This window comes from Balaenoptera borealis (assembly GCF_965194805.1).
Source record: "Balaenoptera borealis genome assembly, chromosome: 13".
Classification (NCBI taxonomy): Eukaryota; Metazoa; Chordata; class Mammalia; order Artiodactyla; family Balaenopteridae; genus Balaenoptera; species Balaenoptera borealis.
Window position 1 is genome coordinate 23652699 of NC_138870.1, and position 25525 is coordinate 23678223.

At 36.0% G+C, this 25525-nt stretch overlaps 1 protein-coding gene across 12 annotated transcripts in view; it reads left to right on the forward strand.

Annotated features, from left to right (window-relative positions):
• Nucleotides 1-12307, forward strand: part of BMAL2 (basic helix-loop-helix ARNT like 2) — a 98051-nt gene extending 85744 nt beyond the window's left edge. For 11 of the 12 annotated variants that reach the window (XM_082352175.1, XM_082352171.1, XM_082352168.1 and 8 more), the window contains 5 exons: nucleotides 277-335; nucleotides 1548-1656; nucleotides 4455-4533; nucleotides 5978-6086; nucleotides 8076-12307. In XM_082352175.1, the coding sequence (XP_082208301.1) occupies nucleotides 277-335; nucleotides 1548-1656; nucleotides 4455-4533; nucleotides 5978-6086; nucleotides 8076-8212 (493 nt within the window). In that variant the 3' untranslated portion in view covers nucleotides 8213-12307. The remainder of the gene's footprint in view (nucleotides 1-276; nucleotides 336-1547; nucleotides 1657-4454; nucleotides 4534-5977; nucleotides 6087-8075) is intronic. The other variant, XR_014233665.1, reaches the window with a different exon arrangement.
• The last annotated feature ends 13218 nt before the right edge of the window (nucleotides 12308-25525 follow it).

Consider the following 25525-nt stretch of genomic DNA (forward strand, 5'->3'; position numbering starts at 1 on the left):
TTCATCCCAATAATTCTTGTCTCCTTATCATTAGAATATGAGCTGAGAGTTTGTATCTTTGGAAACATGTACATTACAGGGTAATGTGACATCTGGCAAAAGCCCTGGTACTTAGCACATCAATACCTCCGTCTCTGGTGGTGACATTAACAATATGTATATAAAACACAAATAGGTCAAGAACTGATAATTCAAATACACAGAGCTTAATGTAGTTGCTTTAACATTTTCCTTCACCTTAAAAAAAAAATCACCTATGGTGTTTCTTAATTCTAGGGGACATAGTGATACTGGAGAAACATCATTGCTTCCTTGCAGCTCTCAATCATCAGAAGGTAAGCTTAGTTTTAGGTGATGGAGACTTATTACTAAGACTGTTATTATTAAGTTACCATCTTTTTCTGTCTTGGAGAGGGAAAAATTTCAGGATGAAATCAGAAAGATTTCAGTGGGTTGAGTTATCCTCCTCAGAATTCCCACAGTACTTTGGTCACACTTCTGTTATAATCTTACATTGTATTGCAATTATTCGTTCACTCAACTGGCTCACCGCTAGCCTGTGAGTTCTTCAAGAGTAGGAATGGTGTTTTACTCATTATCATCCCCAGCAGCTGGCATAGTTCCTTATACATTAAGGCACTCAAATATCTGTTGGTCAAATTAATGAAAAGCACTAAGGGGGCGTTATCTTAGTTCTTTACCACAGGAATATTTTAATATATTATTTGTGTAAAGAAAAATTAAAATATTAGGAAATATTTAAAATAAAGTAGTATTCAGCCATAAAAAAGAAGAAATATTGCAATTTGCAGAAACATGGATAGACATAGAGATGATTATACTAAGTGAAGTAAGTCACTTCAGAGAAAGGCAAATATTGTGTGATATCGCTTACGTGTGGAATCTGAAAAAGTAATACAAATGAACTTATTTACAAAACAGAAACAGACTCACAGACGTAGAAAACAAACTTATGGTTACCAAAGGGGAAACAGGGGAGAGAGGGATAAATTAGGAATATGGGATTAACAGATATACACTACTATGTATAAAATAAACAACAAGGATTTCCCATATAGCACAGGGAACTATATTCAATATCTTGTAATAACCTATAATGGAAGAGAATCTGAAAAAGAATATCTATACATACATATATATAACTGAATCATTTTGCTGTACACATGAAACTAACAATATCATAAATCAACTATACTTCAATAAAAGAAAAAAAGTGGTATTGCTGTGGCTTTAGTGTGGAGGTTAAAGTGGGAAGGAACTATATGTACTCAAAGGTTACAGGTCATGATTGAACCCTCAATGACTTTCCACATATTTGACTCACATCACTCTGCATAAGCATCTTAAACCATCATGAGTTATGTTTGTAATGTAAGCATGAATATTTCTAACATTTTAGGATGCAGCTGGTTTATTACTTTTAAAGAGGGAAATAGGAAATATATTTGAATTGAAAGAAAGATATTGACCAAAGTTATATATTTTTTAAAGCCCTCTATTGAATCTTTCCTTCTGTTATTATTTAGGATCCTCTAGACAGTCTTGCATTAGTGTGCCTGGAATGTCTACGGGAATGGTACTTGGTGCTGGTAGTATCGGAACAGATATTGCAAGTGAACTTCTGGACTTACAAAGGTAATGTTTTATTGCTGCAAATACTTTCACAAGTAAAATTATCATCATATTTACAAAACCAATATTAAAAAATCAATAGGTTTCCTATATGCAAACAATAACCAGTTCAATAATATAATGGAAGAGAATATCACCTTTACAGTAGCAACATAGTTTGGAAAGTCTTTTCTAAACATCACACAAAATCCAGAATTTATTAAGAAAAAAATGGATAAATTTAACTGTATAAAAACTCAAAACTTAAACATAACTATAACCATTATAATTAGCAAGGTTAAAAGACAAATTATACACAGAAAATGTACTTCATATGATAAAATGTACTGATTATCTTAATACATGAAGAGATTTGTAGTATAAAGTATAAAGTTATTGAATTTTATATTAAACTTTGTATAATTTTATATATATTAAACTTTTTGTGTAGAATAAAGAATAAAGTTATTAAAGGAGTTATTTAAATAACTCAATAACAAAAAATTTAGAGAGTGGACATAAATAGAAAATAAAAGTGCAAATGGTCAAGAAACTTTAAAAATTGCTCAACCCCACTCACAGTTAAAATTATATATATACAAAATTAAACAATAATGACATACCTTTTTTCATTTAGGAGATTGTCAGAGATTTGAAAGTTTGGTAGTACTAGCGAGAGTCTGAGGAAACAATCCCTCTTAAACTGTCCATGGGAATATAAACTAGTGCAAGCTCTTTGAAGCACAATTTGACTACACCCATCAAAAATATAAGTGTATATGATCTTAGACTCAGCAACTCTACCCCAGGAACAAATATTCTTACACAACTGCACAGAGACCCATGAACAAGACTGTTTCTTGCTGCACTGTTTAAGTAGTGATTTAAATATTTAAATCTTTACCATAACCATAACTTATTATGGTATATCCATACAATGGCATACTCTGCAACAGTTAAATATTAGGTAGCTCTGTTTATGCTAATATGGCAAGAGCTTTATCTGTTAATAGAAAAAAGCACAGGAATAGAACAAAAGAATAGCATGTATAATAACTCACTTGTATAAGAAAAAAGAAAGATATGTGTGGATGTATGTGAATATGTGTATATACAGGCCCATAATTGCTCATCTAAAACCCTTTAGACCAGATAGGTTTTGAACTCAGAATTTTTCTGGATTTTAGAAAGGCAATGTTTTGGAATTCAATTTTTTTTAAGAGATATGTGTAATACCCACAGAGAACAGTTATATCATGGACAGCACCCCATAATCAATTAAATCAGTATTTCTGCAGTGAGAAGTATTTACAGATTAAATGGTGAAATGTCTGGGAGGAGAGGGGAAGTATGAGTTCAGGTTAAGTACATTTAACAAGATTAGGAAAGAATAATTATTGAAGCTGTTTGGTGGGTATATGAGATTTCATTATATTGTCTATTTTTATATCTAAGTTTTCCATAATAAAAGCTTAAACTGTATTTCTGGAGTGAATTGTAAATACTTGTACTAAGTAGGACAAAGTTCGACCAAAACACTACCCTGAGTAGGGTTAGAATCCAACTTCCTTTGCATGTGGATATTCAGTTTTCTCACAGCATTTACTGAAAAGACTGTCCCTTCGCCAACTGAATGGTGTTGGCACCCTTGTTGAAAATCATTTGACTGTATATGCTGGAAGGGCTTCGTAAGGAAAGTGGAAATTGAGCCAAAGTTGCTAGCTGGGTGCAGCTGCAGGACGCAGTGGGGAGAGCATTTATATATGGAGGCACCTCAGCCAATGTATGGAGGTGAGCGGGAGAAAGCATGGTGGTTTCAGCAAACATCAAGGAGGTTCACTGAGAGAAGAGTCAGGTTGCTGAGCAACTGAGTTTTAACTTGGTTAAAGGGACTTTTAACTAAGGTGAAGTCAAGTAGTGGAGGGACTTAAATAGCAAGTTTCTGCCCAGTGACTAATACGAAGAAAGCCGTATTTCAGAAGATTAATCTGGTAGTGATGTGCATGTGGAGGCAGATAGTTTTCATCTTTAAACAAAGGCTAATTGAGCAGATGGTGATTTTAAACCATGAACCACAGATGGGAAGCCAGCCAAGCTATATACATTACATTGTGAAAAATCTCTAAGACATGTCACTGATCTTTTCATCTGTGTTTCCTACCTAATTCATTTCATTCTTCTGTTTTAATTTCTCCCTCTATACTTTCTTGTCAGTTGCCTTCTTGGGAATAAAAAAGGACATAAAGTTATGTTTATGCCATTATGTTTCACATAATTGAGCATTTAGTAATGTATTATATGACACTGTCAGTTTTACATATTAAGTCTTGAAGAGGTTTATGATCAAAGCATATGATTATGTTTTTGTCTTCATGTGTTTCATTGATTTTGGACCTGGGGATGACCTATTATATTAAAAATATGATGCATTTTCCACTTTAAAAAAAAGGTTGCAGGATATTAGGAAATCTTTCTTTATTCTTAGTTCTGCTTTTCAGTATCCTGATAAGGAACTGAATGCCTATTTTGAACCATGTTGTTATTCCATTACTTTGCCACGTGCTGTATTAAGACAGGTAACATGATTTACTTAAGAGCTTTCACCTCAGAGTTTGTTTCTATTTACTATAGTGTTTTCAGCACTCCATAGTCAAAAATAAGTCTGGCACTGAACAAGTCAGTCTGATTATGAAAACTGTCGTGATAGTCAGTCTTATGTTCCTCCCTGTATTTTTATCAATAGATTATGTATTCAGAGGAGAAAATTTTCTAAAATATATATAAACAGACACATAAAATGTTTTATGTGTCACTTTTTGAAGGTTACAGTCTTCTTCATCCCTTGATGATTCAAGTCCAACAGATTTATTGAAAGATACTCACACTATAAACTGCAGGAATGTAAGTACCATTGTAAGTGATAATATTCGTGAAATAAATGAACAATAACATTGCTCCTTGTTGATTATTTCTTTTGAGAAAAGAGGCCATCCTGTAAAGAATGAACCCTTTCTACTTAGCTCAGAGTTTTTAAGAGGCAATGTAGAATAGTGGTTATTAAGATTGAAGTCGCTTGGGACCATACTATCTGGGTCCAAGTTGTGATTCAGACACTTACTACTGGGTAACCTCCTGCATGTTATTTAAACTCTGCACCTCAACTTCCTCATTTGTAAAAAAGGGATTAATAATAGCACCAGTCTCTTGGAGTGGTGTGTGAATTAAATGATTTAATACACAAAGAAACAAAAACTTCACAGTGCCTGGGACACAACGCGTGCTCAATAAATTGTAGCTATTATTGTTATTTTAATAGATTCGATTCCGCAGATTAAATATACTCCTTAGGGTCTGGAAAGATGTTTAAATAATATAAGCTACAAATTAAGTACTACCTACTATTTAATTCAATTGAACAAATACTAGCTATTTGAAGTGCATTGTTGCATATACAAAAATGACTGAACATAGTGCTGAAAATGTGGAAGACCCATATACAATTCTGATGTATCCCAGACAACAAAAGGCTCTAAAGTAGGTATATAAGTGGTATAAGAATATAGGAGAAAAGAGAAATTAAATCTGACCAGGGACAAAAGGGAACTTGAAAATATCTTTTTATATTAATATAGGCTTTTGATCTAGTATTTGCCAGTTTTACTCATACATTTAGCAAATGTTTATTGGGTACCCATTTTGTGCCAGACAATATGCCAGAAACAGGGATTTAAGTCCTTGTAACACACAAGAATCTCCAAGTAGTGTACGTTATGTAGGCATTCTATGGCAAAGTTCATCAACTAAGTAAGACAATATAGGTAAATGATTTCTTCTTTTGATGAGCTACATGAACATTAGATTGTTTGGCCTGTGACTATTTAACAGTATGATAACATTTTGGTAAAAGTCTCTGGTTTAATCCATTCCCTACTCCAAAGCAGTATTTCCCGTTGTAGTTTCATATGAGATACTGTTTTATCATCATTTTTAAAAAACTGAAATAGCTTTTCATTTTTAATCGAAAACTTTTCCTTATGTATGTAATTCAGTTACGGTTATGAATAATGCGGGGGCTTTGAAGTCAGGTAGACTTGGGTTAGAATCATGGCTCCCACACTTTGGGCAAGATATTAGACTCTTTAGGCCTCAGATGCCTGACCTCGTGACATGTGTAACCTGAAACGAGATGATGCTTGTGGAGTACTTAGCACAGAATACGAAGTGTGAGCTGCCACGTTGTTGATGGCAGTGGTGGCATGGCCAGAATGCCCGCATCTGAAAACTGCTAAGAGGTCTTTATTTCATTCAAATAGGAAACTTTCTATTTATTATTCTCTCTTTACAGATGTCAGATAAGGAACTGACTACACTAAGTCCTTCTGAAATAGGGGAGCCACAGGCGACAAAGCAAAACCAAAGCGCTGCTACTCCCCAGAGTCACGAACCACTCCTTGGTAAGTTTTCTTTGGCAACTGCCTGCCATTTTGGTTTTCCAAAAACTCTTTCTTAATCACTCTATTTTCAGGCTTAGGAAATTGCTAGAGATGCAAACAACTTTAAGATTTTTCCCAAAACTACAATGAGGTATCACCTCACCCTGGTCAGAATGGTCATCATCAAAAAGTCTACAAATAATAAACGCAGGAGAGGGTGGGGAGAAAAGGGAACCCTCCTACACTGTTGGTGGGAATGTAAGTTGGTGCAGCCACTATGGCAAACAGTACGGAGGTTCCTTAACACACTAAAAATAGAGCTACCATATGATCCAGCAATCCCACTCCTGGACATATATTTGGAGAAGACTAATTCAGAAAGATACTTGCACCCCAATGTGCATAGCAGCACTATTTACAATAGCCAAGACATAGAAGCAACCTAAATGTCCACTGACAGATGAATGGATAAAGAAGATGTGGTTTATGTACACAATGGAATATTACTCAGCCATAAAAAAGAATGAAATAATGCCATTTGCAGCAACATGGATGGACCTAGAGATTATCATACTGACTAAAGTAAGTCAGACAGAGAAAGGCAAATATCATATGACTTATATGTGGAATCTAAAAAAATGATACAAATGAACTTATTTACAAAACAGAGATAGATAGACTCACAGACATGGAAAACAAACGTATGGTTACCAAAGGGGAAAAGGCGGGGAGGGATAAATTAGGCGTTTGGGATTAGCAGATACAAACTACTATATATATAATAGATGAACAACAAGGTCCTACTGTATAGCACAGGGAACTATATTCAATATATTGTAATAAACTATAATGGAAAAGAATCTGAAAAAGAATACATATATATTTTATATATAATGATTCAGTTTTATACATATAAAATATATATGTATAAAACTGAATCACTTTGCTGTATACCAGAAACTAACACATTGTAACATATTTTTTATACTTCAATAAAAATAACTAAGAGTTTTTCATTCAAAATCATAAATACAGTAATCATGCTGTTAGTTTTTAAGTGTATGCTACTTAATGGACCTGTCATTGAAAATTTGATTATCCACTGAATCAGTTATGGGTATTATTAAAACACACAATTTCAATAAAACAAAAGCTCTTGTATTTAGGGGAAAATGTCCATTCTCAAGAAAAAGAATTTTTAAAGATACCAATCATAAAATGTTTAAGATGTAATTATTCATTTTAACTATGTTTATGCAAAGTCCAAATGAAGAAAACTGAAATGACACAATTTTATACCCCCCCATAACTGACTCTGATCTCCTGAAAATGTATGTTAAAGAGAATCAAAGGACTTGAAGGAACCTGGACATCAGCTTCACACAGAGCCACATGTTAATCATCTCAAGTTCTATTGTACTTTGAAAGATACCTAGAAAACTTCGATTAATCTGCAGCTGTGTTTTAACCCTGAATTTCTAGAACCTCTTCCTTATCTCTGATTTAAATCTCATTTCCATGGTTCCTCCTTATTTCCTTTCTCAATCAAAAATCTGGGGACCCCCCCACTTTTATAAGAGTCTTTCAAATGGGGAAGATGCTTTTGTCTCAGCCTTCTCATTTGGGGGTTAAACAAGCAGAGTATTTTCACAAGGCAGATTAAAGTTAAATTTCTTCTTCAAGGCTCTATATACACACATGAATAAACCCCAACCCCTAGCTTCCAACCGTCTGGGAGTCTGTACCTCTTAGCTTTTATTTTCTATTAGAAAGCTCGTAGACTAACTCACTTATGTGCATCAAATGAGTGAAGCTCAATTTATCTGACAGCGGATTGTTATAAAAATAGGCGACCCATTTAAAATGTATCAGGCTTCTGCAATTTAAGACGTATACTTTGCCTTCAGTAATACATTGTATGGTATCCTAGCCTTCCTTTGCCATTTTTGATGATAACTCATTTTTTAACCTCCAAATGTACTTACATAAGCCTGTATTTTAATTCAATAGGAGAAGGTGCCCAGCTGGATTTTGATGCCCTCTGTGACAATGACGACACAGCCATGGCTGCCTTCATGAATTACTTAGAAGCAGAGGGGGGACTGGGAGACCCTGGGGACTTCAGTGACATCCACTGGACACTCTAGCATTTGATTTTTAACTCAACATGAGAAACGTTTTGAAGCATTCCGCTTACAAAAGACTATATATTCTTCTGTACTGTACTGATACTGTTTTTATCTTTTATTCCTATTCGTGGTTGACCAGTTTTTATAGATTTGCTCCTGACTTTCACAGGGGTATAGGGAAATGTGATGTTTCCCTTCAAATTCTCAAAATTTTCTATAGACCGCTTTAGTCATTGACATAGCTTAAAACCCACTAGTTGCTATATTTTTGCTAAAGTCTTTCTAACCAAGGATACCACATGTATCTTGTTTTGGTTTTGTTTTTATTTTTTGATGCAGTTGTTTTGAGTTTGGGGAACTCAATGTGTTGACATCTTCCTTGTATCTGAGCTTGATTTATAACTGATTTATAATAGAAGATTTGTGTAATCTGGAACATTTCCATTCCTTGTGTATTTCCTTAATTGAGGATAGGGCTTATCCACTTTAAGAAAATGATGAGTACTTGAACATTTAAAGGGACAGTGCAATTTGTAGTGGTAATCACAATGAATACTGTATTCAGTCTTTGTAGACTTGGGCAAGCACAGAGCCACGATAGTTATGCTCAGCTGAGCACTTTGAGATGGATTTTAAGTGCGATGATTTCTTATTTAAAACTCAGAAAAGAAAAAAAAAAAAGCTGAGAGAGTTTCAGCTTTCCTTACAGAAAAGGAAAGATCTTGGGCCCTACAACTTGGTGGTGGTTAACCTTTGCCTATAAGATTAGTCTTAATATAACCACTCAAGATTCTTATTACAGATGATAGAACAGGGTTTTGATGCTGAAAAGGTTTTTAGCAACCCTTAGCATTAGTCTTAGAGGAAGAAACAGGCCCAGGCAGAGCCAACACCTTGTGTAATGTCACAAAAGTTCATATGTCTTTTAATGTTTAATGTGTATAAACCAGTTTCTTTATGCACATTTGAGAAAGCAGTAGTCTCACTGGTTAAATGATTAGTTAACTGACCTAGGAACAGTTGTTGGCTTTTTAAATTATTAGGCAATTACAGTTACTATTGCCTGTAACCAAAGATAATTATAAGTGTGTTTTTCAAACCATGAGGCAACGAGAAAGAATTTAAAAACCAATTTTCTAGCTATAATTAAAAATCGAGAGCATTTTTTAAACCAGTAATTAATTCAGAGGTAGCTCAAATTGAGGGCAAGAATTAAGGATATTTAAAATACTGTATGTAGGGACTTCCCTGGCAGTCCAGTGGTTAGGACTCCACACTTCCACTGCAGGGGACATGGGTTTGATCCCTGGTCGGGGAGCTAAGATCCCGCAAGCAGTGCAGCGCGGCCAAAAAAAAAAAAAACCCAAAAATACAATACTGTATGTATAGCTATCTTTTTGAAGATCATACTTCCATAATACCTATGGTTTTAATAGCTCTTTCTAGTTTACTACGTGTGTTCCCATATATTCTCTTTTGTCTCCCACAAGGGAAAGTAATGATAGTCTGGGAAACTAATGGGGAGACTCTTGAGGCTCAGATGTAGGGACCAAATCCAGTTTTCCTTTTCTATGTGGTGCTGTACATCTCCAGCAGATTTCCCTCAGAGCCCCACAAAAACAAAGCATTCTTTTGACCTCGCATATTTCCGTAAGCTGTAAGTATTAGATTAGAACTTTCAGACACGTTAATGGCAAACATAGCAACAGGCAACAACCAAAATCAAATGTTCCTTCACGTTTGACATTTGCAATGGCTGTGTGGGCAAGGATGTATTGGCCTATTGTCTTGAGCCGATGCAATGTTCCAGCAATGCCAGAGGGTCAGCACCATTCCTGGTTCTGGCATTTGAGGACTTGGGAGACATCTAGGTTTAGAATAAGCCAAAAAAACCCTCACAAGATGGGGGATATATTGGTTTGTAGTGGCCTAAGCATGACAGTTAAGTCTGAAGAAGCGTGAAGGATCACATCTGTTCTCTAAGTCAGAGAGGCCTGCCTATAAATGTGACACTTTAGGGATCTGGACCATTGCAGGTCGGGCTAGACCTGCAGAGTCAGCCTAAGCTAGTGGTAGCAGGATAGGTCACTGTGGCTGCACGACCTCCAAGGCAGGTGGGGCAGAACTTCGTGATGCAGGGATCTGAGAGGCAGACTTTCTAGAGGCTGGCCATTGCTGCTTGCACAGTAACAATTCTCTCTCTTTGCAAGAGGAGAGGTTATCCCATAGACTTATGGATGGAAAGGCCAATTGAAGGCTTTGATCCTTTAGTAGCCCACTCTGATATTTATCTTTTGCCCTGGACCCAGGATCCAGTCCATGCATTGTATGGTACTGTAGCTCAAAGTTCAGTGCTTTCTTCAAAATGCATTCTATTTATATTTGATTGCTACTGGGAGTGACATATTTTTATGCTTTATACTATATTACTTTTTTCTCCTACCAATTAATTTCTTATGTTTTGGTGAAAAATATCTACAAGTTTAATGAAAACATCCTAAAAAGAATACTCTATTTTTTTTTAATTCTAAGAATTACCTACAATGATGTAGTGGAGTGGGAGGCATGCTGGAATCAGGAGAGCCCGCTCAACAGTTTATCTGTGTGACCTCAAGCAAGTCATTTAAACTCTCTGTACCTCAGTTTCCTTATTTGTAAAAAGAGGTTTGATCTCTCCATTTACTTCCAGTTCTAATTCTGTGATTCTGACCCACAGGACTCGAGCATTAGCCTGATGCTAGACATATGCTGTCTAGTATGATAGCCACGGCCACATGTGGCTACTGAGTACTTGAAACATGGCTAATACATATTGAGATGTGCTATGAATGTAAAGTGCATACCAGATTTCAAAGGCTTAGTATGAAAAAAGGGAATATAAAATATCACATTAACAGTTTTATATTGATTACAGTTCAAATAATATTTTGGATATACCAAATTAAACATTAAAGTTAATTTTATTTTCTTACCGTCCTAATGTGGCTACTAGAACGTTTAAAATTACACATGTGGCACACATTATATTTCCATTCTATGGCCCTGCTCTAGAACATTTTATTAAGTGGATATTATTTAAGCAGACCAAAGGTTATAAGTATGATATTTACCTCTAAATGCTATGGTTTAAAGGACATTTATTGATCCTCGATTCAGTGCAAATAACTGTGAACCTCTATCGATGTATCAAATTTAAAACTTTTTTGAAATGAGTAAACTTGAAAATGCTAGACATTTTATTAGCCTGAAATCAAACAAAACTTGAGGTATATGTTGACACCCTATGGTAGTCACTAAATTTGGAAATCCATTGATAAGCACAAAGACAAACAAGAAGATACAGAATAGACTTTTGGTAAATAAATGGAATTAAAGGAAAGTATCTAATTACAGTGTCATAATGGGAAAAGGCTATATTCATTGGTCGTCATAATCTTTGACAAATCTCCATAGAGTCTAGGACACAGGTATATAAAATAGCAACTCTCTAGGTATCAGACCATGTTAGTGGGTCCAGTTTCAGATCCTGCTGTAAAGAGGAATCCACCACTCAAGTAGGTCATTGTTGGGCTCTGGAATTAGAGATTCAGATTTGCCAAGCATAGTATTGTGGGCACAGCAGCCCTGACGTCTACAATGATCAGAAGCCATAAAGAAAACCTGCTGCGTGGCCACTAGGTGTCACTTTCCCATTCCTATGGGGCTTTGCTTTCATTAGATTAATTTTTCCAAGTTCCATGGGCCCTAGGACAGGCATTTATGACTTTTGTGCCTAGAATAAGTCTGACCCTGTTTTGTAAGAAATGCTTTTTAAGAGAAGTCTGGGAAGATCCCTTCCACATAAAATAAGAATTTTGGTTTAGAGACCTCTCCAGGTGTGGCTCCAGTAAAAGCTGACTTTAGAAAGGAAACCCATCCAACCTAGAATATGCTTTCTGAACTCATTTGGGAGTGTTTAGTGTGTGTGTCACTGCTCATAGTCTTGAGTTTAGGTTTGTCTTTTATACAATTTTTAAGCTCTTTTCCGTTTCACTTGCTCTTGTCTGTATGTTGGTATTTTTAAAATTTTGTGGTAAATAATGAAGAGTGAAATTAAACTATATTTTATAATAATTACTAGTTTGGAGTTTTTATTTAACATTTTAAACTTCCTCCAAAAAGTGTGTCCTTAACTATCATCTAAAGTGGAAACACAGAATGGGTAGAAGATCCAGTGTTCTAAGACCACTGGGAAGGGAGGTATATATTACTTTATACATTTTGGGGTGTGTTCATCAGGGTGTGCTAACTGCTGTCACAACTCTGAAGCGTCAGTGGCTTAATCCATTAAAGGTTTCCTGCTGCTCATGTCACATCCGATGTCATTAGCACTGTCTGTCTCCCTGACTTGACTCCTCCTCCTTCCCTGCCTCTCCCTCTTTCCAACTCTCAGCTTTGCTTTCCTGTAAGCGGGTGTTATCCTCCAGTGGACCTTCTTCTCCATACTGATGCTCAGAAGCTCCAAGCACAAATTATCCTTATACCTGACAATTACAATGGAAACAGAGCTTCTCTGTTTCCTAATAATTCACACAAAAATGTCCATTGATTAAGCCTCTGGTTCAACTTGGTTCACATGGACTTTTTTCTGTGGTCAACAGGCTGAAATATACAGATGGCCAGGCTTTGGTTCCATGACTAAATCTGGGTTTAAAGGCATCCTTGAAAGGGAAATCAGGTCAAAAATAGCCAACTGCCAGACAGCCTAGGGCCAGAGGAAGGAATGGGGATGTAGGCAGAAGAGACAATGGAAAGCTTGTAATTCTTGAGAGCTGATGATTTCCTAGAATTGTGTGTTTAGGTTATGTGAGCCTCAAGTCTTTCATAGTTTGTTTTTGGTAGTTGTTTTTTGGTTTTTTTTTTTTGGAGGGCGGGTCATGGTAAGGAATAGCAAGTTACATCACATGTTTTTAAGCCTTGGCTACCTCTTTTGTTTGATACCCAGCCACTAGTCACTTTGGAGGGCTCTGTCCATTGCCTAAGGTGTGTGTTGAGAGAGACAATAAAGGGTTGTTAAATCCTTGTCTCCCTATGTGTTTCCGGCATTGAATTTACACTTTCTTAGGCAGTCCTAGCACTAGGCTGACTGTTAGGCAGTATTTCCCACATTTACTCCTATCCAGGAAGAAATCTGTTGCATGTTACCTTGGGGGTAAAGACATCAAAATAATTTTTGCAATAAAATATTTGTTAAAAAACACTAAAATTAGAAGCCTAGATTATGTAAACTTGTAACTTAAGTGAACTCTTGGAAATCTCATTTAATACTTGGTTGAGTGTGCAGTAACCCAAAAGGCTTCCCATCTATCAGAACCAACATCTAGACCAATAGCAAACAATTACCTGATTGTTCAGTTATTTGTGGGAATCCATAGTATTCTATTTCATTTAACAAAGATCAAGAAAGACATAGGGCCTGAAATATTTTGGGGGGGGGGATGGATACATATCAGATTATATGTAAGATAATCAAATTCGTAATATTTACAATAGAAAGGATACTATTCTATTTCTTTGTAATAATGGTAGCAGCATATTTTGTTTTTAGTTTTCTGATTATAAAGGAACTTTATATTCATTATCGAAAATTCAGAAATACAGAAAAGTGGGATCCAATCAAGATGGGGAGTAGAACAACGTGGAACTCACCTCCTCCCACAAATATATCAGAAATACAACTACATATGGAACAATTCTCCAGAATACTTACTGAACGCTAGCAAAAGATCTCAGACACCTGAAAGGACAAGAAAGATCTGCACATAACTGGGTAGGATGAAAGGGAAAAAAAAAAAGGGAAGCAGAAGAGGACCTGTGCCCCTGGGAGGGAGGAAAGGTTCCCACACCCTGGGAAGTCCCAGGGACATCAGCCAGGACAGAAAGGGAGCTTTAGAGGCTCCATGGAGAGCGCAACAACCGGTTTGTGGCAGGCAGAGCAGAGACCTGCACAGATAGTCCGTGCCACAGCTCTGCGTGCCACAGCCCAAGACGCACGTCTGCTGGTACAGGCTGGGGCTGGGTGCTGAAACTCGGGGTTTAGGGGACAGACCCAGGGAGAAGACTGGGGTTGGCTGCATGGAGACAGCCTGAGTGGGGCTGGAGCGTGGTGCGGCTGCAAACAGGGGTGTACACGGAAGAAGCCCAGGCTAAGTGGCGCACAAAGGGAGGGGTGGGCCCGCCCGCCTTAGCAGCCTCTTTCTCTGCCCCCCAGCCACTGCCTCAGTGGGCTCCAGGAGCAGGTACCAGCAGGTTGCCCACATGCAGAGGCAGGAATGAAATCATAGCTGAGCCCCAGGGGCCGTGTGAGTTAAGAAGCAGGGCTGAAATATCTCCCCATGGCGGTGTGAACCATGAATTTAAACCTCTGCCACCAGCTTTGTAAACTCAGTACCTGCAGGACATCTGAGCAGACAACAGGGGCTCCTGTGACTGGGATGGGTCTGGCCTTATCAACCATGAGCTTTGTGGGCACATACAGGTGGGGGCTGGGTGAGGCGAGGGTCTGAGCTGCCTCATTAGCTCCCACGGCGGGTCCAGATACACGATTACTGCAGTCCGGGACCTGACATAATGGATCTGTGCTGGTGGCCTTGTGAAAAAAATGCCTGAGGGGCACTAGGGTCGATTGCCAGCATTCCCACGGTTGAGGCAGGGCCAAGGGCGATGCCAACAACAGTGTACTTTGTGAGCCCACGCAACAGGTGAAAAGTGACACAACAGAGCGCACTCACTGGTGGACAGCTCTGACGGAGGAATACGATCCCACCTACCTCACTCCGCAGCTCAGAAACGCAGCTCAAAAACGGATCTGGCAGCTTCTACTCCAACCACTAGGGAGCAGATCCTGCCCCTGACAGTGCTGTGACAACCACAGAGCAAAGAGGAGGACCCGCTCAACATCCAGGGCAGGCTCTGGTCACCACAACACCAGTCACACCCCCTATCAAGGGGATAATGGCTAGGACACACTGAGGAAAGAGGTGGCAGGCATTCATACTAAAAACAACCCTCTCACTGAAAATGTTAAACCCATGCAGGCTACACAGGGACACTACCACATAAAAATAGCCCTCCAAGACCACAGTAGATAATCGTTTCTCCTAAACTCACAGAGTAAGAGAAATATAAGTAAAATGAGGAAGCAAAGGAACCACTCCCAGTTAAAAGATCAAAAGAACTCCCCTGAAAGAACAAACAATGAAACAGACCTCTTCAGTCTGACAGATAGTTACCAAGTTCAAAAATGAGAGAATGAAAATACTGAAGGAACTAAGAAAGGCTACTGATAGAAATGCAGATTACTATAAAAAGGAACTAGAAACTATAAGAGGAGCCAAGAAAAATTAGAAAACTAATTTGCTATGATAAAAGCTGAGCTAAAGGCAATGAATAGCAGATTGAACAATGCAGAACAAATAAGTGATCTGGAAGATAGAATAATAGAAATCACCCAACCAGAACAGCAGACAGAAAGCCAAATGAAAAGAAAAATGAAAGCAATGTAAGAGACCTATGGGATAATATAAAGTGTGCCAATCTATGCATAATAGGAATTCCAGAAGGAGAGCAAAGAGAAAAGGGGACCAAAAATGTATTTGAAGAAATTATGGCTGAAAACTTCCCAAACCTAAAAAAGAAAACAGATATCCAGGTACAGGAAGCACAGAAGATCCCAAACAAGATGAACCCAAACAGACTTACACCAAGACATATTATAATAAAAACGGCAAAAGTTAAAGATAGGATTCTAGAGGCAGCAAGAGAAAAACAAAGAATTACAAGGGAACCCCCATAAGGCTATCAGCTGATTTCTCTACAGAAACGTTGCAGGCCAGAAGGGGGTGGCAAGATATATTCAAAGTCCTGAAAGGGAAAAATTTGCAACCTAGTATACTCTACCCAGCAAGATTATCATTTAGAATAGAAGTAGAGATAAAGAATTTCTCAGATAAGCAAAAACTAAAAGGATACAGCAATACTAAACCTATCCTAAAAGAAATATTGAAAGGTCTTCTCTAAACAGAAAAGAAGCAAGAAGTTATAGGAAAGAGAAAATCACAATTGGAAAGTAAATCACTTAAATAAGCCAGTATACAGATTTAAAAAATCAAAAAAAATTTTGTGAGGTAATAATAACCACAATGAACAGCAAAAGGATAAACATGAAGATGTAAAAGAGGACATCAAAATAATAAAATATGGAGGAGGAGAGTAAGAAAATGTAGGGTTTTTTTCTTCTAGAATGTGTTTGAGCCTGTATGAATATCAGTCTAAAGCAAGTAGATATAGGAAGGGGTTAACATACTTGAAAAACAGGATAACCACAAATCAAAAACATACAATAGATACACAATAGCCAAAAAGAAGAGAACACGAGCATAATATAAAAGGAACTCATCAAACCACAAAAGGAAAAACAAAAAGGAAAAGAAAGGAATAAAGAAGAAATACAGAATCAACTGGAAAACAAGGTTTAAAATGTCAGTGAATACATATCTATCAATAATTACCTTAAATGTCAATGGAATAAATGCTCCAATCCAAAGACAAAGTGGCAGATTGGATAAAAAAACAAGAGCCTACAATATGCTGCCTACAATAGTCCCACTTTAGGGCAAAGGACACACATAGATAGAAAGTGAGGGGATGGAAAAAGCTATTTCACATAAACAGAAATGACAAGAAAGCAGGGGTTGCGATACTCATATCAGACAAAATAGACATGAAAACAAAGGCCATAAAGAAAGATAAATAAGGACACTATATAATGATAGAAGGATAAATATAAGAAGAGGATATTACACTCATCAACATATAAGCACCCAATAGAGGAGCACCCAAATACATAAATCAAATACTAACAGACATAAAGGGAGAACTTGACGGGAATGTGATGATAATAGTAGGGAACATTAACACCTCACTCACACCAATGATCTTTTAGACAGAAAATCAATAAGGCAACAGAGATTCTAAATGATACAATAGAACAGTTAGACTTAATTGATATTTTCAGGACATTACATACAAAAAACCACAGAATACACATTCTGTTCGAGTGCACATAGAACATTCTCTAGGACTGACCACATACCAGGGCACAAAACAAGCCTCAACAAATTTAAGAGTATAGACATTATTTCAAGTATCTTTTCAGACCACAATTGCATAAAACTAGAAATCAACCACAGAAAAAGAAATGAGAAAAAAATGATTACATGGAGACTAAACAACATGTTACTAAAAAACCAGTGGGTCAACAATGAAATCAAAGAGGAAATTAAAAAACACCTTAAAACAAACGACAATGAAAACACAACCATACAAAATCTATGGGATGCAGCAAAAGCAGTTCTGAAAGGGAAGTTCATAGCGATACAGGCCTTCCTCAAAAAACAAAATCACAAATAAATAACCTGACCTACTACCTGAAAGAATTAGAAAAGAACAACAAATGAAACCTAAAATCAGCAGAAGGAAGGAAATAATAAAGATCAGAGAGGAAATAAATAGAATAGAGATTTTTAAAAATAGAAAAAAATCAATAAAACCAAGAGTTGGTTCTTTGAAAGGGTAAACAAAATTGACAAACCTCTCCCCAGGCTCACCAAGAAGAAAAGAGAGAAAACCCAAATAAACAAGATAAGAAATGAAAAAGGAGAAATAACAACTGATACCACAGAAATACAAAAAAAAAAAAAAAAAGAAGAATTATATGTTAACAAATTTGACAACCTAGAAGAAATGGACAAGTTCCTGGAAACACACAGCCCACCAAAACTGAAGCAAGAAGAAACTGATAATTTGAACAGACTGATCACTAGACGTGAAATAGAATCTATAATTTAAAAAAACTCCCTACAAACAAAAGTCCAGGACCAGATAGCTTCACAGGTGAATTCTACCAAACATACAAAGAAGAATTTATACCTATCTGTCTCAAACTCTTCCAAAAGAGTGAAGAAGAGGGAACACTCCCAAAGACATTCTATGAAGTCACCATCACCCTGATACCAAAACAAGACAAAAACACACTATCAAAAAAGAAAATTACAGGCCAACATCTGATGAATACACATGCAAAAATTCTCAACAAAATATTAGCAAACCAAATCCAACAACACATAAAAGAGATCATACATCACGACCAAGTTGGATTCATCCCAGGATCACAAGGATGGTTCAACATATGCAAATCAATCAATGTGATACACCACATCAACAAAAGAAAAGACAAAAACCACATAATCATCTCAAGAGATGCAGAAAAAGCATTTGATAAAATTCAACATCCATTCATGATAAAAACCTCTTACCCAAAGTGGGTATAGAGGGAACATATATCAACATAATAAAAACTATTTATGACAAACTAACAGCCAATATAGTACTCAATGATGAAAAGCTGAAAGCCTTCCTGCTAAAATCTGGAACAAGACAAAGATGCCCACTCTCACCACTTCTCTTCAACATAGTATTGGAAGTCCTAGCCACAGCAATCAGACAAGAAAAAGAAATAAAATTATCCAGGTTGGAAGGGAAGAGGTAAAATTGTCATTATATGCAGATGACATTATATGACTATATATAGAAAACCCTAAAATCTTCCCACAAAAAATTCTAGAACCAATAAACAAATTCAGCAAAGTAATGGGTACAAAATTAACATACAGAAATTGGTTACATTTCTTCACACTAACAATGAAATATCAGAAAGGGAATGTAAAAAAAATAATTCCTTTTAAAATCACATCCAGAAAAATAAAATACTTAGGAATAAACCTGACCAAGGAGGTAAAAGACTTATATGTTGAGACCTATAAAACATTAATAAAGGAAATTAAAGATAATTCAAAGAAATGGAAAGATATCCCATGCTCTTGGATTGGAAGAATTAACATTGTTAAAATGGCCATACTACCCAAAGCAATCTACAAATTTAATGTAATCTCTATCAAATTACCCATGACATTTTTCACAGAACTAGAAGAAATAATCCTAAAATTTATATGGAACCATAAAAGACCCAGAATTACCAAAGCAATCCTAAGGAAAAAGAACAAAGCAGGAGGCATAACCCTACCAGACTTCAGATAATAATACAAAGCTACAGTAATCAAAACAGTGTGGTATTGGCACAAAAACAGACATATGGATCAATGGAACAGAATAGAGAGCAAAGAAATAAACCCACACACCTATGGCCAATTAATCTTTGACAAAGGAGGCAAGAATATACAATGGAGAAAAGGTCTTTTCAGCAAGTGGTGTGGGGAAAGTTGTACAGCTGCATGTAAATCAATGAAGTTAGAATACACCCTCACACCATACACAAAAATAAGCTCAAAATGACTTAAAGACTTAAATATAAGACATGACAACATAAAACTCCTAGAAGAGAACATAGGCAAAACATTCTCTGACATAAATTGTAGCAATGTTTTCTTAGGTCAGTCTCCCAAGGCAATAGAAATAAAAGCAAAAATAAACAAATGGGACCGTAATCAAACTTACAAGCTCTTGCACAGCAAAGGAAACAATAAACAAAATGAAAAGACAACCTATGGACTGGGAGAAAATATTTGCAAATGATATGACTGACAAGGGCTTAATTTCCAAAATATACAAACAGCTCATATAACTCAGCAACAAAAAAAACAACCCAATGGAAAATGGGCAGAAGACCTAAATAGACATTTCTCCAAAGAATACATACAGATGGACCACAGGCACATGAAAACATGCTCAACATCACTAATTATTAGAGAAGTGCAAATCAAAACTACAATGAGGTACCACCTCACATGGTCAGAATGGCCATCATTAAAAAAGTCTACAAATAACAATTGCTGGTTGTTAGGGGAACCCTCCTACACTGTTGGTGGGAATTGGGAAGTTGATGCAGCCACTGTGGAAAACAGTATGGAGGTATCTCAAAAAAACTAAAAATAGAGTTGCCATATGATCCAGCAATCCCACTCTTGGGCATATATCCAGACAAAACTATAATTCAAAAAGTTACATGCATCCTTATGTTCATAGCAGCACTATTCACAATAGCCAAGACATGGAAACAACAAAAATGTCCATCAACAGATGAATGGATAAAGAAGATGTGGTACATATACACAATGGAATATTACTCAGCCATGAAAAGAATGAAATAATGCCATTTGTAGCAACATGGATGGACCTAGAGATTACCATACTAAGTGAAGTAAGTCAGAAAAAGACAAATACCATATGATATCACTTATATGTGCAATCTAAAATATGACACAAATGAACCTATGTACAAAACAGAAACAGGCTCACAAACATAGAGAACAGACTTGTGGTTGCCAAGGGGGAGGGTGGGTGGAGGAGGGATGGAATGGGAGTTTGGGGTTAGCAGACGCAAACTATTATATATAGGATGGATAAACAACAAGGTCCAACTGTATAGCTCAGGGAACTATATTCAATATCCTGTGATAAACCATAATGGAAAAGAATATAAAAAAGAATGTATATATATATATGTATAACTGAATCATTTTGCTGTACAGCAGAAACTAACACAACACTGTAAATCAACTATACTTCAATTAAAAATGTGCAATGGTGAAAATGAAAAAAAAGAAATATAGAACAGTGCTAAGAAAATAAAAATCAACTATAATTTTACTACTTAGTGAAAAACCACAACTGATACTTGAGTATTTCTTTTTCCTAGGCCTTTATATTCTGATGATTTTTTTGAAGTTAGAATCCTGTTATTTATAAAATTGTATTATTCTTATATTTTTTGTAGGAAAGTAACAGATGTATATCAGTTAAAAGTCAGTATTGAAAGGCATAAAATTACCAAATAAAACGAAGGAGCAACTTATTGTTAATTCTCATTCTCCAGATCAACCACTGAAACTTTTTTTTCACTGATTATGGTATTTGTAGTTATATTTCTAAATGTGGTTCTATTGCCACTTCTTGATTTATCCAGAATGGGTATAGAACAGGGAGCCAACAATTTATTTAAAATATTCCCCTCCTATGGAACATTTAGGATGTTTGGAAAGTTTTACTATTATGGATAATATGTCAGTTAACATCCTTCTACACAAATGTTTACTATTTTGTTTAGAATGACTTTATTGAAGTGTAATTACAGATCAACACTGCCCAATTCCCATAAAGTTTGTATACAGTGTTCCTTCCAGAGTTAATTTTTACCTGGTTAAATATGTCAATATTTCCTTTTTTTTTTTTATCTTGTTTGCTTTTATGCTCAGAAAGAAAAACTTTTCCACCCCAAGATCGAATAAACACACACCTCTATTTCCTCCTAGGTGTCATGTGCTTTTATAGTGTCACCCTAAAGGCTTCGATCTAGCTGAAGTTTATTTTAATTGATAACCATACAGAAGTCTACTTATTCTTGCCAAAATATTAACCACTTTCCCCACAACCATTCAGTGACTAGTCCTTCCTTTTCCCACCATTTTGAAATATTACCTTTACCATCAATTAAGTTGTTATATACTATTCTGGAACCTATTTGGAAAAGAGGTGGTGGTGGAGATGCAGGTGGTGGTAGGTAGGGAGGGGAGAGACTTCCATGTTACTGAGTTAATCTGTCTATTCTTTCACCAGTACCAAACCACTTAAATTAATTAAATGTAATAGTTGTATATCACCTTTTCTTCTGAAGGGTTCAGAACATGACTTTCCAAAACATGCTGCTTTGGCAGATTATTTTAAACTGAAGGCACTTGAGAACAGCAGGTACAGGAAGGGCTCTGTGACTCCCCGTTTCTACGTAAAAGCAGGACATGAAATTTCCCCAAAGAAAGGTGCCTTCCCTGTACCAGGAAGAGAAGAATATTCTTATCACCAGAGACTGGAAATCGATGTTGAAATGGACCTGTACAAACACACCTCGTAAAATAACACCAATCTTCCATTAGTTTCCCCCATTTAGTTCCTAGTCACCGTGCCACAATTTACTGCCCCTAGCCCAAGCTCCTTTGTCTTATCACATCCCCACAATTTATCCTTCCTCATGTAAAAATGGATATAAGCTTTTGGGCCAAACAGCTTCTTCAGGTCTTCATTTTCCTTCTGAAGAGATCTCATGCACACACAACAAATTAAAGAAATTTGAATGCTTTTCTTCTGTTAACCTGTCTTTGTCAGTTTACTTCTTAGGCCAGTAGCAAAACCTAAGAGAGTGGAAGGAAGTTTCTCCTGCGCCACACTTTTTCATTCCTTTTCACTGAAAAGTTTTAAAAATAAAAATATGTATTTCTATGAATTTATAAATTCATAAAGTAGTGAGAATAGTAGCCTTTTCTGATCTCAACATTTCTTCTTTAATAAACTTTTAAATTTATCAGACTACAAATAGATCACTTAAGTCAGTTAATCACACTTATGTTACAACTGCGTCTTTGAGGAATGGTGTTGATATGTTTAGCATTCTTCTATGCTTTTGTTATATATAGAAGACATTTATTCTTGGAACAACCATCTGTCTAATGCTACAGGCTGCATTCCCTTAAGTTGCTGACATTCTGAGGGAATAAGAATAAAATCTAACTTTTATTAAATTCTTAAAATGGCAGGCACAGTTCCTAAATCTTTTACATGTATTCATTTAAGCCACCTAAGAACCCTGAAGATAAATGCTAGTATTGCCCCATTTTACACATGAGGAAACTGAGGCTCAGAGTTAAATAACTCAACAATGTTTCCCAGCTCGTAAGCTGTGGAGTCGGATCCAGACCTGAGCGGCCCAGACTGGTGCTCTTAACCTGCATTTTGGTAAACCTCTTGATTTGCTGTGGGACTCTCAGGGTCTTTCTACCTTCCCCTAACCCTGTCCTTAACGCAATGCACCACTATTTTTCTTTTCTTTTCTTTTTTTTTTAATATTTTTAAAATTGTAAAACACACAATTTATTATCTTAACCATTTTTAAGTGTACAGTTCTGTAGGATTAACTATATTCACGTTGTTGTCCAACAGATCTCTAGAACTTTTTCATCTTGCAAAACTGAGACTCTATACCCGTTGAACAACTCCCTACTTCCCCCTCCTCCCAGCCCCTGATAACCACAATTCTACTCTCGGTTTCTATAAGTTCAACTGCTCCAGATCTCATATAAGTGGAGTCATACAGTATTTGTCTTTTTGTGACTGGCTTATTTCACTCAGCATAATGTCTCCAAGGTTCATCTATGTTGTAGCATATGCCAGAATTTCTTCCTTTTAAGGCTGAATAATATTCCATTATATGTATATACCACATCTTTATTCGTTCATCCATCAATAGACATTTGCTTCTACCTTTTGGCTATTGTGAATAATGCTTTTATGAACATGGGTGTACAGATATCTCTGCAAGATCCTGCTTTTAATTATTTTGAATACATACCCAGAAGTGGGATTGCTGGGTCATATACGGTAGTTCTGTTTAATTTTTTGAAGAACTGCTATGCTGTTTTCCATAGTGGCTGCACCATTTTACATCCCTACCAACAATACACAAGAGTTCTGATTTCTCCACATCGAAATAACGCTCGTTATTTTGTTTTGTTTTTTTATAGTGGTCATCCTAATGGGTGTGAGGTGATATCTCATTGTGGTTTTTTATTAGAGTATAGTTGATTTAACATTGTGGTTTTGATTTGCATTTCTTTAATTATTTGTGATGTTGTGCATCTTTTCATATGCTTGTTGGCTATTTGCATATCTGCTTTGAAGAAATGTCAAGTCCATTGCCCATTTTTCAATCAGGATATTTTTCCTATTGAGAGTTGTAGAAATTCTTTATATTTTGGATATTAACCCCTTATCAGATACATGATTTGTAATTATTTCTCTCATTCTGTATGTTGCCATTTCACTGTTGTTTCCTTCGATGCACAGAAGGTTTTAAGTTTGATGCAGTTCCATTTGTCTATTTTGGCTTTTGTTGCCTATACTTTTGGTGTATATTTCCATCTCAGTTGCTGAAGTATATAACCTATCTATTTGGGAAAGAAATACATTACAAACTTTTAAAGACCATAGTGAAATGAATTTTGAAAACCTTAGGAAATTTCAAATAGGTAGAAGGAAATTATACTTACAAATCATTACTTAGTTCAGTATAGTAAATATGAGAATCTAATTTACACAGTTATATAAGAAGAAATGGGACAAAGAAGAACTATTCTTCTAAGATATCTAGAGGAGGTATAGCAGGACATGGTTTTTATGCCACCATCCTCTTCACATGCATGGCAGACATGGCTAAAGAAATAACATAATTTTTCTTGTTGACTCCAACTGGGCTTCAGAATCCTTCTCAACACACTGCTCCAGGCAACCACTCATAATCAACTGAGGCAACATATAGATAAAATCTATTTATCATCCTGTCCTCAAGCACTTCCAAAACAACATTAGGTGAAGGAGAATTCCTCAAACATGCCACAGTGAAAAAGAGTCATGATTGCAGCTTCATAATGATTACAAGCATATTAAACGCACTAAGAAGTTCCCCCAGAAAGAAATTACTGAACTGATTAATCCATTGTTTCCTAATTTGGTATTACCATAGAACCCTTTTTGTCACATTGTTCCTTATTAAAATACTATGAAATTAGATTTTTATGAAATAGGTAATATTTGAAAAAAAAATAGGTAATATTTGAGATATTGAAAGAGTTCTCTGATATTTCCCATTGAAAGATCATTTTATATTGCTATCAATACTCTGAAAAATGTTAGTCAACTTTATTTTACATCTTGTGGAATCTGGTCTGCACAAACTGTTTAAGTTGTTTTAATTGAAGTATAGTTGATTTAGAATATTATATGTTTCAGGTGTACAACATAGTGATACAATATTTTATAGATTATACTCCATTTAAAGTTATTAAAAATTGGCTATATTCCCTGTGTTGTACAATATATCCTCGTAACTTGTTTTTTTTATACATGGTACTTTGTACCTCTTAACCCCCTACCCCTGTATTGCCCCTCCCCACTTCCTTCTCTCCACTGGTAACCACAAGTTTGCTCTCTGTCTCCATGAGTCTGTTTCTATTTTGTTATTCATTTGCTTTATTTTTTAGATTCCACATTTAAGAGATAACATACAATATTTGTCTTTCTCTGTCTTATTTCACTAAGCATAATAGCCTCCAGGTCCATCCATGTTGTTGCAAATGGCAAAGTTTCATTCTTTTTTATGGCTGAGTAGTATTCCATTGTGTGTGTGTGTATATATATATATATATATATATCACATCATCTTTATGCATT